This window comes from Halichoerus grypus, chromosome 5 (genome assembly GCF_964656455.1).
Source record: "Halichoerus grypus chromosome 5, mHalGry1.hap1.1, whole genome shotgun sequence".
NCBI classification, from domain to species: Eukaryota; Metazoa; Chordata; class Mammalia; order Carnivora; family Phocidae; genus Halichoerus; species Halichoerus grypus.
Genome location: NC_135716.1, coordinates 95,742,128 through 95,759,285, shown reverse-complemented (window position 1 = coordinate 95,759,285; position 17,158 = coordinate 95,742,128). Strand labels below are relative to the sequence as shown.

At 44.8% G+C, this 17,158-nt stretch overlaps 1 protein-coding gene and 1 long non-coding RNA gene across 2 annotated transcripts in view; one reads left to right on the top strand and one right to left on the bottom strand.

Moving 5' to 3' along the window:
* The first annotated feature begins 6 nt into the window (after positions 1-6).
* LOC144381887 (uncharacterized) overlaps positions 7-17,158 on the top strand; it is a 46,126-nt gene continuing 28,974 nt past the window's right edge. The window contains exon 1 of the long non-coding RNA XR_013447989.1: positions 7-1,104. This is a non-coding gene — a long non-coding RNA (uncharacterized LOC144381887). The remainder of the gene's footprint in view (positions 1,105-17,158) is intronic.
* Positions 5,488-14,332, bottom strand: LOC118543007 (pepsin B). The gene is made up of 9 exons (XM_036103685.2): positions 14,277-14,332; positions 13,592-13,748; positions 12,307-12,424; positions 11,689-11,807; positions 10,810-11,009; positions 9,075-9,197; positions 6,902-7,049; positions 5,910-6,008; positions 5,488-5,675 (listed from the first exon to the last, which is right to left on the bottom strand). Exons 1-9 carry the CDS (start codon positions 14,330-14,332, stop codon positions 5,523-5,525), a joined length of 1,173 nt encoding a protein of 390 aa, XP_035959578.1. The 3' UTR covers positions 5,488-5,522.

The following is a 17,158-nucleotide window of genomic DNA, read 5'->3' as shown; positions in this document are numbered from 1 at the left end:
ACCTAAGCCTGTTTTACAGTTGAGGAGCTGTGACTACCTTCACATGCTCCTCCTGACCATGGATCCAGGACTGAGGACAGAGCTGCTCTTCCCCCCTGCACTGCCCTGCTCTCTTGTCTGCCAGCATGGGGCCCAGGGAGGGAAGGGGCTCATAACTACTATGTGAGAACAGAAAGACTACATCAGACTATTCTGTGTCCACATGCTGGTTTGTCATATACATACATAGATGGGTCTGGGGTTCCTGCCCAGTGTTCAGTGGGGTGGCTCCATTTTACTGAAATAGTCATGGGTCTCTGTCCTCATGCTCTAATCCCCAGGTTCCAGTTTATGTATTCTACCACTAGCCCTGAAAAGGGGGCTGTTGGCCTCTCCATATCAAGGATTGGATGACTACCTTGGGCTTATTCATGGGCTTACTACACACGGAGGGTACTTACAGGCAGAGTAAAACATTTATATTTTAGAAACTCTTCCAGATTTCTGAGTTTCTGACATGCAATGGGCAGGTCAGGAATTTGTTCCTTTTCCCAGACTGATATTAAACTCACTGGATCAGAAATTCCCCACTTCCCATTACTTCATCTATGTCATTTGTGGGTCATCATATTAATTGAGTTCCTACCATGTGTCAGGAAGAGTGGCAAGGACTGGGAATATAGCAAGAATCAAAATAACCTTATCTCCTGGTCTGGAAGCTACAGAAGCAGTGCCCTGCTATAGACGTATCCAGAATACCTGACTTCCTGGGACACACCCTCTAGGCCTTGGAAATGCTGTACTTTCTAGCACTTTCTAGCAACCCCACAGAGAAACTCACTTTTACATTCTGGTATCTGAGCATGTGAAAAGAGGCAGAGAGCACAGCAGCCTGAAAAAGCAGAGGCCTGGTGGAGGTATATAAAAAGACAAGAGAGAAATGGCATTGAAAAATCCAAACTGAGCCTTGGCCTGTTGAAGCTGGGGGCTGGATCCCTGCTCCCTGCTCCTTGCTGGAGAGACGAAAGGTCTGGGGTCTGTGTGACTTACTAGCTCAAAGCAGTACCACCCCATCTCGGCTGCAGTCTAGCACAAAGGCCTGGGGCCCCGGGCTCTCTACATAAGGTCTGAGCCTAGAAGGGCCTCATTATCTCTGTGAAAGTGGAACAGCTGCAGAGTACCAGAAATCCAGCCTAAAGCCTGCTTCCAGGTCTACATTTATCCATTCCTGAGCCCCACCCTCCACCAACCGCCCAGCCTATTTTCCTGTCAGAGCCTCTACCTGCTGTGGCCAAGTTCAGAGAACTCATTACACATCAAATCTTCTCAACAAGGTAATATTCTTCTGCACATGTGTTTGATGGTGAATGGCACATGGAAGCAGGCCTTAATCAAAACCTCTACCATGATGGTGCAAAGAGGAGATTTTGAGATTTCTGGTGACATTTGCATAGTAAGAGCTGGGTCAAAGTGGAACTAAGAAAGGGGGAAGCCAAGAGTTCACTACTATTGGTTGGCTCTAAATTCTGGATTTAGGTGTCAGATACAAAGGGGTCTTCCATTTCTGTTTAGCTCTTCCGGCCACAATGGTGAGCCTAGGAAAATGGCCAGAGTTCTAGAGCAGAAGTTCTACCAGGAACAAAGGATATGCCTCTATCTGAAGTTGAGTCTCTATGGAAGCTAGACCCTGGGCGACCCCAAGTAAGGACTAAGGAACAGCAGAGGAGACCTGCCAGCAGAGCCCTCTTCCTCAAATATCTGATCATAGGTCTCTCCTCCACTGAAACCCATATGGGTCTGTTTGACAGCAGAATCAAGTCCAGAGATTTAACAAGGCCCTGCCCCTCTGACCGCAACCCACCTTGGCTGCCTCATTTCCTACTATCCTCTCCAGTACCTTGTGTCCAGCCAGTCGGGATTTCCTGATGCTCTACAATTACACAAACTCTCTCCTGCCTCTGTGCTGTCCTTATGCCAGTTTCTGCATGAGATCCCTTTTCTAACTTTCTCTACCCAGTGAGTTCCTACACATACTTGAAGGTGAAATCTAACATGCTTTCCTTTGTGATACTTCCTCTTTCTCTGCCACTCTCAGGCACCATTCGCTGTAACAGTCTTTATGTCACTTGTATTATGAATGTGGTTGTATAGCAGGCATTGCTAAGCACTTGTTATCGCAAAACATGTCAGATCTGGGGACTTAAAGAGAAAAATGAACGGTCTCTTTTCTCTTGATCATAACTGAGTTGTGGAGCAGACGTGCAATGGGTACAATACAGTGCAATGTGTAGTGAACTGTCAGAGGTACAAAGTGCTATGGGGGGAGGGAAGGAGGAGCAATAACCTCTCATGGGGGGGTAGGCGGAGGACACGCAGGAAGATGTCAGGGATCAGGGAAGATTTTACTTACACAAAGAGATTTCAATAAATACTTTATGAATAAATTAATGATATTTGATCAGTGATCATGTCATAAGAGTAAATGGAAAGAAAACTCTAGAACGTGTTTACAAGTATAACCCAAATATAAACTGGGGTCCATGTGGCCACTTTCTGCATGAATTCACATTTAAAAAGCACATTACAGCTGCCAAAAACAATTAAAGAGGAATTCCAATTTTTGTATCTCTTACAGAACATTAAAAAGTCTCTAATTTGTAAGCATAGGCAACATTTCTCAAAATCTTCATCCTATGTTCCCTTTCATCAATCCTATGTTACTGTGGAGCATCTCCCCCAAGAAACTTCAAATTCCAAATCTCTATTTTCACCTCTCCCACCCATAGTTTCTATCCCTTCTCTCTTCTCTGTTACCTTCCAGCTTTTTAAAAATCTCATTTACTCCTCATTCCTTTTACCTTTTTTGACCCACTAGTATCTCTCTTCCTCTCTTCATCTCTCTCTCTCTCTCTTTTTCTGTGCCAGTCCCTCAGTCTCTGTCACATAAGATACAAGAATCAGACAGACAAGATCTTTATTAGTGTGGTGGGGACAGAGTGGCATACTGGAAGGTGGGGAACACTACCATATTAATAAATCTTTTCTCTGTCCTACAATGACAGACAAGGTGGAACAGACCATAAGCTGTGGACAGCTTCTGTTGGGTGCTATTATCTAGAATCCAGGAGCAGACAGAATTGCTAGCTCTGGCTTTATTAATACCATATGTTGTTCCAGTGTCTGCAGTTTGTCCCTGCTGATGAATTTCAGGTTACTCATGATAACTTGTATTTGTTGTATTTCAGTGCTGAGAACTTTCTAGCAATTATATCTCCATCTCAAGATCTTTGCTCTATATAGTTGAGGCCATCCACCAGAGCATGAATAGAGGTGATACTGAGGCAGGAACAGTGGCTGATGGGGCAGGGATGAGGATGCAGGTGAATTGGGGCTGAGCTGAGCTTCCTTCCCTTTGACAAAAAAAGACTGTATCTCCCATAAGAGAAACACAACAGAAAGAAAAAGGAATTGTCAGAGTGCAGACATTACCCAATTCCATAAGATCAACTCCATTGTATGTTGGCGGAGGGGAATGATGCAGTCATGTAGAAAAATGTACACCTCCATCCACCACCACCACCAAGGTGCATCTGGTTTGAGAATTCTTTGCATCTTTCTTTCCAGGTACTTCCTTCTAATTACATTTCTTGAAAGAACTTTGGGTCCCAGAGCAATACCAGTTTTTACCTCCCTAACGGTAGCATTACTGCATTAGAAGAAGCCACTGCAGATGATTGTTCATAACCTACTGTGGAATGCAAGTTCAGCTACTGGGCTTACTTCAGACAGGAAACATGCTCAAGAGCAATATGCTGTACTTGATAGAAAATTCCTAGTGAGCCAATGCCATGTCACATTTATAATCACATGCCTCCGTGGCTTGCACATAGCAGACTTTATCATATAGCAACACAATAAAAATATTTAATACATTGATCTGGATCTGATTTTAACACTAACTGTATGATAACCTGTCCACACCCCACTTTCTTCCACTGTAAAATGAGATTGGGGTTCTAAACTCAAAAGCTTTCAGGCCCAGGCAGGTAAAGTACATATGTGAGCAACCTGAGAGCACCAATAGTGAGTAGGGGGTCTGTGAAAATATAAGATAATGTCAACATACATTAAAGTTGTTTTGCTAACCTACAAAATCAAAAACAAAACAAAACCCCAAAAAACCCAGTGTTGTCTGATCAGATTTGGTCTCTGAGCACAAGTTTGGAATGTCCTCTAAGGTTTCTTTTTCTTCTCTAACATTCAAGAATGGAGAGAAGAATGTGTTGGAATGGAGAGTGCTGGGAGGGCTGGTCACCACCACCAGAGTACTTCATGTAGGTACTATTGTGTCCCTAAAGTCTGTGCTGTGGGTCCTCACTCAGAGACCTCTGCTTTGTGTTCTCGCCCATTGGTCAATTCACAGATCCCCCAAAGAGCTGTTACTAACTTTCAATCTAGAATGAACTTTTTCTTATGTTAAGTTAGCCACTGTATGTCATTAGTTTTTGATGTAGCGTTCAATGATTCATTAGTTGCATATAACACCCAGTGCTCATCACAACATGTGCCCTCCTTAATACCCATCACCCAGCTACCCCAAGCCCCCCCCCCGAAGCCCTCAGTTTTTTCCCCAAGTCCATAGTCTCTCATGGTTTGTCTCCTTCTCCGACATCTCCCCCTTCTGTTTTCCCTCCCTTTTCCTATGGTCCTCTGTGCTATTCCTTATATTCCACATATGAGTGAAACCATATGATAATTGTCTTTCTCTGCTTGACTTATTCCACTTAGCATAATCCCCTCCAGTTCCATCCATGTTGATACAAATGGTGGATATTCATCCTTTCTGATGGCTGAGTAATATGTACCACATCTTCTTTATCCATTCATCTGTTGAAGGACATCTCGGCTCCTTCCACAATTTGGCTATTGTGGACATTGCTGCTATGAACATTGGGGTGCATGTGCCCCTTCTTTTCACTACATCTGTATCTTTGTGGCAAGCACCTAGTAGTGTAATTGCTGGGTCATAGGGTAGATCTATTTTTAACTTCTTGAGGAACATCCATACTGTTTTCCAGAGTGGCTGTACCAGCTTGCATTCCCACCAACAGTGTAAGAGGGTTCCCCTTTCTCCACATCCTCACCAACATTTGTTGTTTCCTGTTTTGTTAACTTTTGCCATTCTAACTGGTGTAAGGTAGTATCTCATTGTGGTTTTGACTTGTATTTCCCTGATGGCTAGTGATGTTGAACAGTTTTTCATGTGTCTGTTAGCCATTTTTATGTCTTCTTTGGAGTAGGGTCTGTTCATGTCTTCTGCCCATTTTTTGACTGATTATTTGTTTAGTACAAGCAGAATACAAAGAAGATATTTAGAAGGATCAGCAAGGATGTTTAGAGGTTCTTAATTTATTAGTTGAGGGAGTAAAAATATAGTGCACGGAGGGATCAGACTAGTCTAAAATGCTGCTGTCAGCCCAGAGAAATAGTAGGGCAATTTCAGAGTCCTGCTGGGAGGGTGGAGACAGCTGTCTCTTGCTAGTCTACTTAGAGAGGGCAAAACCCACCCTGTTGACAGCCAAGTCGTAGACAGTGTAATATTCCCTGAGGAAGACATCTCCCAGAATCCACAGGGGCTGTCCACTGGGGGAGGGCAGGTAAGTGACTTCAATCCCAAGGGTGCAGTAGCCATTGTTCTGAAGAGACAAAGGACATGAGGATATAACCAGGTGCACGGAAAGGCCTTTCCCCACAGGTACCTATATTCCCCACCCTATATTCCATGACACCTGTGAGGTCTCTGGCTTCTTGTTCACTCTCAGCCCTGCCACTAGTGACTTCCCATAGGTGCTCAGATGTGAGCTGGGAAACAGAACAGCTGTTTGGGTCCATCCAATCCCATATCCATGGAGCCTGGAGTGCATACTTACGTTTAGGACATAGGTAGAGGGAGGCAGAGGTAAAGGTGACCCACTGATGACAAAGGTAATGGTGGGCATGCTCTGTATGGAGTTGCAGTTGACCACATACTGAGAGAGAGGAGAAGCAGAGCTGTAGAATGTCAGGGGACTGGGGGCCCAGACAAAGGGCCCGAGTCCCCCATTCCCTGTGAGACTCTCTTCCTGACCTTCCAGCAGAGGTTGGTTGAGAGCATGGAAGGCAAAGCCTGATTCCCAGGCAAACACTGACAAGATGCTTTTGCTTTCCTGGGCCTCCTTGGACACATCTCAGCTCTGAGATTTTGGTTGTATTGATATGGCCACAAGGAGTTAAGCTTATTCCAGAACACATATTTCTACCACCAGAAAGTACCACTTACAGAGAAGAAGCATGGGCACATCCTGTGTGAAGCATGCTCTCACACAATTCATATCCACACTAGTGTACAACTATCCATGTACTCATCACAAACACACACACACACGCCCTGAGGAACCAAGATTTAGTCTAATTAAACTAGACTCTTGCATGCAGGAGGAGCAAACTACAGAAGTGGGTATAGGGGAACAAGGGTGGGCGCAGAAGGCCGCTCAGAGTAAAAGCCAAAGGAGTATTCCTAGGGAAGAAAGAAACCCAAATGGAATGGAGAAATGCAATATGCCTGGCTCTGTTCATAGAGTCAAATGACAGTGCCACACCAAGGTGAGATGTGTTCCGAGGGCCTGCAATGGAACAGCCACCCCTCCTGACAATCATTCAGCCCATACTCACAGTTGGAGTTGGTGTTATTCCCTCCCCTTATGCCTCCTTGCATTGAGGGTTCATGCCTGAAAGGCCATGATGTGTCCCCACATGTTCTGTTCCACCAGGAGCTCAGTTCTCCACCAATCCCTCCTCTTGTCTCTCATGAACTCATTGCACTCAGGCTCCTATGCTGAGGCTGCCTGGATGTGCAGAGGAACCCTGGCTTCTGGTTACTCACATCACCATTCTGATCTTGTTGGGCTCCTGTTGCCTTCACAAAGGAGTCCAAGTACTGCTGGGGAACAGTCAGTGGGAAGGTTCCCGTATCCACGATCCCCTGGCAGCCCTGGGAGCACAAGCCAGTGGCCTGGTTACCAATAAGAAACCTGAGGGGAACACCAATACAAAGAGAGTCAGGCATTTCTAGGGGTAGCTGGGTGGCGCAGTCAGTTGAGCGTCTGACTCTTGGTTTTAGTTTGAGTCATGATCTCAGGGTTGTGAGATGGAGCCCTGCATTGGGCTCTATGCTCAGCTCGGAGTCTGCTCAGGACTCTCTCTCCTTCTGACCCTTCCCCCGCTCTCTCTCTCCCCCTCTCTCTTTCAAATAAATAAATAAATAAATCTTTAAAAAAGAGAGAGAGAGAGAGTCAGACATTTCTGCCATAAATAAGTGCCACATCCTCCCTAATCTCCTAACCCTGCGGCTCTGAAAATATGAGTCTTCCAAAAAGCCAGGCCATACCTTGACACTGCAATCCATGTAATAAATCTGTGTCTTTGGGACCATTGGAATAATATCCTCAGTCTTGCTCTGGTAACTACTCCAGCTCTGACTGAGCTCTGTGGGGAGTAGGGACTGTGTCTTATCCTCTTTAATCTGCCTATATGAGGCCCAACACATAGTGCCAAACATAGCTAAAGTTGGTAATCAAATCATAAATACACATTGGGCACCTACTATGTACAAGACACTCTTAGAAGAATTATGGTGATATGAAGAGGACTAACTTATATTCGCTGTTTTTAAAGAGCATGTTCTAATGGACATGAGACAACACCATACATTAAGCCACAACACCATAAGGCAATAGCTGGTGATCTCCATAATGTAGTCCTATGTGATTCAGTCCCTGATCCCTCATCCAGCTTTTTCGGCTGCTCTACTCTTCCTCTTCAGTCCATTTATATTTTGGGTACTGTTGGTGAATCAAGGTACTTGGATGTAATGGTGAACAAGACAGACACCACAAACTTAACAGAAACATGTAAATGGTGTTTAATTGTAGCCCTGGTGAGTGCCATGAAAGAAATTCAAGAGGCCAGAGAGGAGGAGACTTGATCTACTCCGGCCGTGAGAAGCAGTTGGTCAGACAAGGATTATTCTGAGAAGAGATGCTTAAGGGGTGAGTGCAATTGGTCCAAGTGAAAAGACCCCTCTACTCCAGGCACAAAAAACTACTTGTCAGACATCAACTGCTTACCTCTCTACTCATGCACATTGGGGTGATTCCACTGTGTCTACCCACAGATGAAGAGAGACATGTTGGGACACAAGCCAGTAATACTATGGGACTGAAAGAGAGATTGGGTCCCTGAGAGGTCTTTTGGGGGGAGGTAGGAATTTATCTGGTCTCCAAAGGATGTGCACAGCACATGAGGGGCTTCAGGTGATATAGTCAAAAGAGAGGAAGCAAAGAAGTCATGGCAAAGGTGCAAGGACATGGTGAAGTCTGTGCTGCACGTCAGGAAGTGGTGGGAAGGCTGTAGCGATAGGTAGTGCCCAGCTGTTGTATGGTCTTGAGCAAAGGCCAAAGAAGTGTATCTTTAAATGGAGGTGATGGAAATTTCCTGAAGGGTTGGAGTGTAGAAGTAACCGATTCATGGTACTAAGCTCTGGGAACAGATATGCTTGGGCTCAAATTTTGAAATTTGTGACATGTGTGACTTTGGATAAGTTACTGAACCTCTGAGGCTGATTCCTTTATCTACACAATGAAATAAACTACTGACCACCTCATAGTGTTGTAGTGGAATATACATGCAATAATATATACAAAATATTTAGCACAGTCTCTGGCACATCAGAAACATCAATGATAGCTGTTATTTTTACTGATGAAGGACTTGGTAAGGACTGTGCTACTTGGGATAATGAAGCTCCCAGGAACAAAGACATGGATTCACAGAAGCCTAGGAATGACCAACCTGCTGACATGACAAGTTTCAGTGACCAAGTCAAAAAGTTTAGTCAAGAGCTAGATGCCAGAGTCTACTGAGCTCCAGGAACAATCAGCCTGAGGGTTTGCTGATTCTTTCAGAAGTGTGTGCCAGTGCAAGAACAGGAAATATTGTCACACTGGAGAACATCCTAGGGGTGTCCATAATCCATAGGAAATTTCCCCTGTACTTACTCATCGATGGCAATCTGCCAGTACATTTCCCGGGTGACAGGAGTCCAGACGATCTCACCAAAATAAAATTGGGAGTCCACACCTCCCAGGATGAGCTCCCCACCATACTGATAGGTTGGTTGGCTATGGAGAAAAGGAGAAGAGCATGAGTTCCCACAATACACATGATCAGGCAGCTCCTTCCTCCCCTCTCACCATCCCTCTCTCTTTCAGACACAGAGGAACCACAGGACGAGGGGTCTTGTCCTCTGACCTGCTCTTCAGACTCCACCAGGCTCAAGGCACAAGGGAGAGAAGCCTCCTCAGAGGAACACCCAGAGTATCAGAGAACTGGAAATATAAATTATGCCCATAAAAGAGGAGACAGAATTGGAAACCAGGCCCCTGAAATCAAAACAAAACATCCCAGGGAAACCCTTCTGGGGCAAAGTGAGAACAAGAAGAAACACCTCCCAGGGGCGCCTGGGTGGCTCAGTCGTTAAGCGTCTGCCTTCGGCTCAGGTCATGATCCCAGCGTCCTGGGATCGAGCCCCGCATCGGGCTCCCCGCTCCGCGGGAAGCCTGCTTCTCCCTCTGCCACTCCCCCTGCTTGTGTTCCCTCTCTCGCTATGTCTCTCTCTGTCAAATAAATAAATAAATAAATAAAATCTTTAAAAAAAAAAAAAAAAAAGAAGAAACACCTCCCAGAGTGTTTGGAATTGGGACCTGACAGAGAGAGATCTCCTGTGTGCAGTGAAGGGGATGCTCCTGTCATGTTCAAGTTGGTAACTAGACAGTGTTAAGGGGATCCAGGCCTCCTCTGTTCCCTACTCTGGGCCTGCCAGTCATTGAAGAAAGACATTTGGCCTCAGGTTCCCTGAGGATCATGTAATTAGGAAAAAGAATCTGTAAGTAAAGTTTGCCATGAAAGCTCAAAGCCAGTAGAGTAAGAAAAGTACTGGATTTGTGACCAAGATATTTGTGTTTGAGTCATGGCTTCACACCTACCAGACCTTGCTCAATATTGACCACCCGTCTGAGCCTGCATTGCCTCAGTGGAAAAATGGGGCTAATGACAAGATTTTTGAGATGTCATGTGAAGTAATAACTATAAGAACTCTTTGTAGAGCCAAATATGTTATTACAAATATCATTTATTAGAATTCTCTTTATTATAAATCTGATTTTACTATATTAGTAAGTAATCATGTGGCTTGTTCTAAAGCCCTACAGCTATGCAAATCTAATACAACAATGTCCACATTTACTAACTAAATCTTGAGGGACTGTAGTTCATTTTTAAGGAAAGAGTCATCTTATGGCTTTGGCCTAAATTAAAAATTCTTCTAGTACAGGGGCTCCTGGGTGGCTCAGTGGGTTGGGTGTCTATCTTTGGTTCAAGTCATGATCCCAGGGTTCTGGAATCCAGCCCCACATCGGGCTTCCCTGCTCAGTGGGGAGTCTGTTTCTCCCTCTCCCTCTGCCCCTCCTCCCTGCTCATACCCTCTCTGTGTCTCTCTCTCTCTCTCTCTCAAATAAATAAATAAAATCTTAAAAAAAAAAAACTCCTCTAGTACATTAAAATAAAGTTCCCACAAAAATGTAATTATGAATTTTCAGAAATGCATGAAATGCATATAGCCGGTTATACTCATTGTGTCAAGATATGTTAAAAACTTGGCCTTGTCTGATGTTGGCTAGCTGAAAGCTCCCACAGCCTCATTTGCTGAGACCTACCCAGGGCAAGGGTGCTCACCGAGAGAAGTAGAAACTGAAAATGGGCTGGGTGAGCTGGCCTTGCTGCACCATGCTCTGCATGACTGTTTGGGCATTCCCCACTGCCAGGTTGGGGTAGGCCATTCCCAGAATACCATCAAAGTTTGCATAATAGAAGGGGTTGCTGGGCTCATTCTCACTCAGACCAAATAGCTGGTTATTGATGACGATGTTCTGAACCTGGGACAAGCAGGGAAAAAAGATCAACAGTTCAGGTGGATAAAGCCTTCCCAGACCTAGGTGCCCAGAGAATGGAATCTAGACCCTTTTTTGGGGAGAGGAAGTTGGCTTCTTTCATGCTTAGCTCAATCATGGGTGGGGTATGGAAGATGAAGGGACAACAGCATCACCCAACCACGTATGTCTTGGAAAGAAGAGTGTAGGTGTTGGGGAAGCAGAGGCTGTTGTGTTCTGGAGTTAAGAGTTTCCACTTCCATGGACAGTGAAAGGACAGTGGCTGGTTTTATATTGAACAATCCATGTGCACAAATGACATAGGAATTGTGGGTGTTTGATGTAAAAGGAAAGAAAATAGTGAAAAGAAGGTCTTCAAATACCTAGAGTAAAGTCGTGTGCAGGAGGAAGCAGATGTGCTCCATGTGGCCGCAGAGGGCAGTAAGACCAGGGAGCAAAGTCACAGGGAGGCACAATGTAAAGAGCTCCCTGCAGTCAGGACTGCTGTGGGAGCAAGTCCTGTCTTGGGAGAAAGGTTTAATTAGATGGCCTTCGGTGTCTTTTCCAACCATCAGCTTCTGGGCATTCGTGCCTACCTAGTAATCATGGGTCTCTCTGACAGCTTTAGGCTCTAAAAAAGGGGAACCAAAGAGCAGATCTACAGAAGGATGAGAACAGCACTTACATTAACAGTGTCATATCCCAGGAGCACAGTCAGGCTGCCACTTCCATAATACAGTGTATAGGTTTGCCCATTGTTTCTGTAGGTAGAGGAACTGCTGGGGTTGAACCTGTTGTGATTGACTGTGCAAGGATAGAATGGAAAGTTAATGTCAACACATTTTCCAAAATACTTGGAGGACACTTATCCTTGATGGCCTGAGACTGTCAGACCAAGCCTGGGATTGGGCCTCAGCCTCAGATCCTTTGTGCTGAAGACAATCTGTAGCCCCAGAAAAGTCTGTCCCCTTGGGAAACAGATGTTGCCCCTTCCTTCCATTTCCTGAGGAATGGCTCAACTCAGAGTGACAGGAATTGGGGCCCACAGGAGAAAGCTGAGGAAAGGGAACAATGTAGAAAAGAGCAGAAGCCTTGGTCTATTTCTGCTGTCTCTCTCCAGAACTGTAGCACTTGTGAAATGTAGACCAAGGGCAAGATTTCCAGATGGTCTGAATTTAAGGAGGATGAGATCATGGGTATGCACCAAGAACTCTGGACTTGGATGCTGAGATTGTGCTCAATCCTGACTCTGCCCTGCCCTCTGCTACTATCCATGGGTGGGTGGTGATGGTGGTATACTCACAGCAGGCCTGGCTTTGGCAGTAGGTAGAGGGCACCCACAGGCTGGAGGAGCCTGTGTCAAAGAGGACCAGGAAATTTTGTGGCGGTGTCCCAATGCTGATCTCTCCAAAGTAGTAGGACTGCAAAGAAAAGTTTGTCACTCTCATTTAGTAGCCAAGCCTTGTCCTAAGGATGGGGAAGACAGTGACTCACTAGAAACCACATTTGGACAAATTATATTTTTCTCTTTCCAGAAGTTCTCCTTCACATCTAGAGCCAGATCCCCTCGATATTGCCCATTTTTGTCCCTAATTGCAAGACTTTGACTAGGTGAGAATTGGTCTGGCAAGCCAGTCTCTTCTTCCAAAGCATTTTCCACTTTGTATCGGGTGATAACACCATGGATTTACCATTCTATGCCAGAACATGCAAACTTGGAAAAGCAATCACCTTTTCTCCATTCCCAGTGCCCAAACCCCTCCCCACATCACACACACACACAAACACACACACACACACATAAACACACACACACACACATCCTTCTTTTTCTTCCAGTGTTAGATATTTCCCCACCATTCCCCTCCCTCTGGTCACACAGTAGCTAAGGTGCTAGGAAGTCCATAGGAAGGTGAGACTTTGGTTTAGTAATGAGAAGTAGCATGGAAAGCAAGAAGAGAACTTCACTGAGACACAGTTTAAGTTCTAACTGAATTCGGGCCAGTCATGTCACTTACCTGCCTCTCCTTCCACCATCTATAGAAAGTGGAAGTCGAAATAGGACATCCCTAGGGTGGCTTCTAGATCTGACACTCATGTAACATCTCACTAAGGACAGTCCATAGGACACCAGTGTGTTGAGATGCCCTGAGCAGACACTGCAGCCTCAAGAACACTCAAATACTTGCTCTGAGTACCAGTGTATGTTTCCAAACGGGGAGATCTTTGTCATCTGGAGCCACTGGAGATTTTGCCTGGCAGCTTGGCATGTGCTTTCCTTCTTTCCCCTGCAGCCCATCACTGGGACTTCCTTTGGCTCTCTCAACTGACTTGAATATGGTCACTGTGGATCTCTTAACCACATAAATGGAGCTTCAGAGAATGAGCCAGTAATGAGAAGAAGGAAGGAAAGGGAATACAATAGTGTTAAGTGGTACCAACTCATCACTTATCCAGAGACTTTCCATAGGAAGGTGAGACTTAGGTTTAGTAAAAAGTCCAAAATCAGAGCTGATGAGAGGTCTAAGTAAGTATCCAAGAATGGTTATTAGCCAAGGGTTATGGATACCACCTCCCCTTTCACTTACATCCAGGTAGTTGGTGAAGGGTTCATAAGCAACAGCATCATTATTGTAAAGATACTTGGCGGCTGGATCAACCTTTGGGTGGTTCTTCAGGAATGTCTCTAGTACACCCCGCTCTTCCATCACCTGGCGGATGGACTTGCCTTTCTTCAGAATGATTCTGCAGAGATTAGGGCAAACAAAAGGAGTGAGCTTCACCTTCCCCATTAAAGAAATCACTTCAATGATCTGGTCTGGCGTTTTTAAACCTACTTCTACTCAGGAAGAGCCTCTTATAAGAAATCCTTCTGGATTTTAGCAAGTTCTGCAGTCACTTCAGCATTTCCAGCCTGAAAATCCACTATAACATATATTTGGGGTTTCCTGCTTACATACACTCTTTCCACAGAATAAATACCTGTTCCTTCCCAGTCCCTCCTCTAAGCTTTATAGATATTGTACATCCTTCCTTCTTGGCTAACAAAACACCAACCCACCTTTACTAACACACACACACATACACACAGCATCATCATCATCATCATCATCCATTTCAAGTCTAGGGTCCCTGTGGTTTTTGGGTTCATGTACCAAGACACAATCTGCCTGCCTTTCCATGAGATCTGCAGGGGAAGGCCTTTGCTCTACCCTAGCTTGTGATGCTCCCTTAGGGCTGAAATTCACAGTGAGACTGAATCCCCATACACACCTTTCCACACCCTCTGAGAGGTGTAGACAAATCAAGACCAAGACCAGGATCTTCATGGTGCTGATTTTAGTGGCCCACAAACATACCAGGACACAGTGGCACACCCAAGGGTTGGGACACACAGAGCGAGATTGGGTCTCTCTTTTATACCCCGATCTCCCTGAACTTTTCACCTGTAGGCACGTGGGCTTCTTAGCCTTGAACCAACTTGTGCCCCTACATATCCATGGATTCTGTTTGTTTTTCCTCCTGGCAAGAATTATGGCCTTTAATATCCACTCTGCAGTCAATTTAAAAAGTGATTAGTGGCTTTGCTGATGGAATCCAAAGATTAGGATGTGATAACAAATGTGAAATTCACTGGGGACAAAGGATCCTGGTGCCCACATCTACTGGGAAATGGGTGCTGGCAACTTCTGCCAGAACAATGGAACAATTTGTTCTTTGGCTCCAAAGTCCATGTGCTTTTTGGAGATTTACAGTAGACTCTCCACTTCTTCTTCCCCTTTTCCTTCCTGTTCCTCTCATCAGACCCATCTATAGTCTTCTGATGTGATTCTCATAGTCCATGACACTCTGATCTTTATTTTCAATTTCTTAGTTCACAATTAGCCAACATTTATGGAATGTCTACTCTGTGCTCACTTCTGCACTAAGCTCTGGGAGTACAAAGAAAATTCAGAAATGGTCCTTGTATGCACAGTCAGCATCCTGCCTAATGACTGACATATAATCTAATTATGAGATGATGTGATCACTCTAGCGTCCAAATGTGTGTTGAATGAATAAGAATGATTAAGAACAGTATTGGGTCGTCTGGGTGGCTCAGTTGGTTAAGCATCTGCCTTTGGCTCAGATTTTTACCCCACGGTCCTGGGATTGAGCCCTGAGTCAGGCTCCCTGCTCAGCAGGGAGTCTGCTTCTCTCTCTCTCCCCCTGCCCCACCCAACCCGGATCGTGTGCTCTCTCTCTCTCTCTCTCTCGCTCTGCTCTCTCTCTCAAATAAATAAATAAAATCTTTTTAAAAAAAGAACAGTATTAATAAAGCAAGCAGAAGCAAGAAGTGATAGCTCCTGGGGGGATGGAAAGGCCTTCAGAGAAGAGGTAATTTGAGTTAGGATCTTCCTGGTTGGTAGATGAGAAAGTAAGGAAAGTGGGAAAAGCCACTGGAGGCAGAAGCAAAGCCTGAGCAATGGCACCCAGAAGTGCAGTTTGTGTCATGAAGTCAGAGAACACTGTGACCAGTGTGGCCACAAGAGCACTTCTCAACATGGCTCCTCACAAGCCAAGACCCACCCAAAGGACCTGCACTGGGTCTGCACAGTCCTTATCATGCCAATTGGCTCTGGAAATTATTTTCTCCTTAGGATTCTGTTGCAATGGAAAGGACTGTAATGCTAAAACAGCAATACTCTTGATTCTACAAAACTATATTAAAGCAGTATGGATTCAGTATCCATAGTATTTTAACTTCTATTCCATCAAACTATTTATTATTAAGCCTCATACTAATGGAGCACACTGTGGAGCATCTGGATCAAACTCCTGGAGCACAGTATTAAGTGTCTACACTGGCGTGACTGGATGGTGAGGTGGACCTCATAAGCCATGCTAAGTACCATGGACTTTATTCCTTAAGCAGTAAGGAGCCATTAATTTGTTTTAATCAAGGAAATGACACACTTAATGCCTTCCATAGACGCTTTACTAGTTTCTAGATTGGAACCTTCTAGAAGCACGTGATGAAAGAGGCCAGCTTACAAAATGATTCCCTAGGTAAAGTTGTAGCGGGCATGAGAGAAGTTACTGGAACTTTGTCATGAATATACCTTGAAGCCTTTGAGCTATGCACAAACCCAAAGAGTTTCCAATTTCATATGCATGATTTAATGTTTCTTTATAGAAAGAAATTGTTAGAGGGAAACTGGAAGATCTATAGAAGATCTAACTACAACTCTCACTTATCGACCTTGGACCAGGCACATATTTCATTTAACCATCGTAACAACCTTAGAAGCTGATTTAATTTCCCCGTGATCACATAGTTAATCAAAGGCAGAGCTGGGACTTCAAGTCCTGTTTGCCTGAACTCAACCTGTGTCTCAGCACAGCCTCCTCCTCTAAGCCTGGGGTGTTCACGCTCTCTCTGCCTCAGTGTGCACAAAAGTATCAGCTTTAACGATAATGACAGAGATTTATATGTGATTTGATTTTCTGTAGAAAGGGATTCTAATGGCTTTTCTTCCACTCTTCTAGTTGTCTGCTAGAAAATGTAACCCTGTATGCTGCTGCCTCCTGGTGGCAACATTCCTAACTTCACAGAAACAGGGTTTTGGAACCTTTTATGGGACTCTTCAAGAAAAGTCAATGAGAAAGTGACAAAAGCTCCTAACATCGTGTCCACAGCTCACTTTCCTGTGTGGAAACAACTGGTGTCTGCTCATCAATCATGTCCTTGAGGCTGTGTCCTGCCTCCTTGTCCACCCCCCTCCAACCTGTCATCTATTCCAAGGACTTGTCCATCACACATCTGTGCCTCTGACCTCTTGTCAATCCCTTAACACGGCAGGCTCTCTTACTGCGCTTACCAAGTTGTCTTTGCAGCAAGACATTAGTACCTAAGCTCTCTGAGTCTGCTTCCTCAGCATGAGATGACATGTCTGTGAAGCACTCGTTTTTATCAGAAATAAACAACCACTCGTTTTTATCAGAAATAAATCATTTGACTACTTGTCTTTTCTCTCCCACTAGCGTTTAAAGTCTTGTAGATGTCTAGGTCCTGAAATATCACCCACTGTGCTCAGCACAGCGCCGTCCACTCAGAATCATCACTCAGAATTATCCACTAGGAGAGGGGAGAAAGTAGCAAGATACAGAGGCTT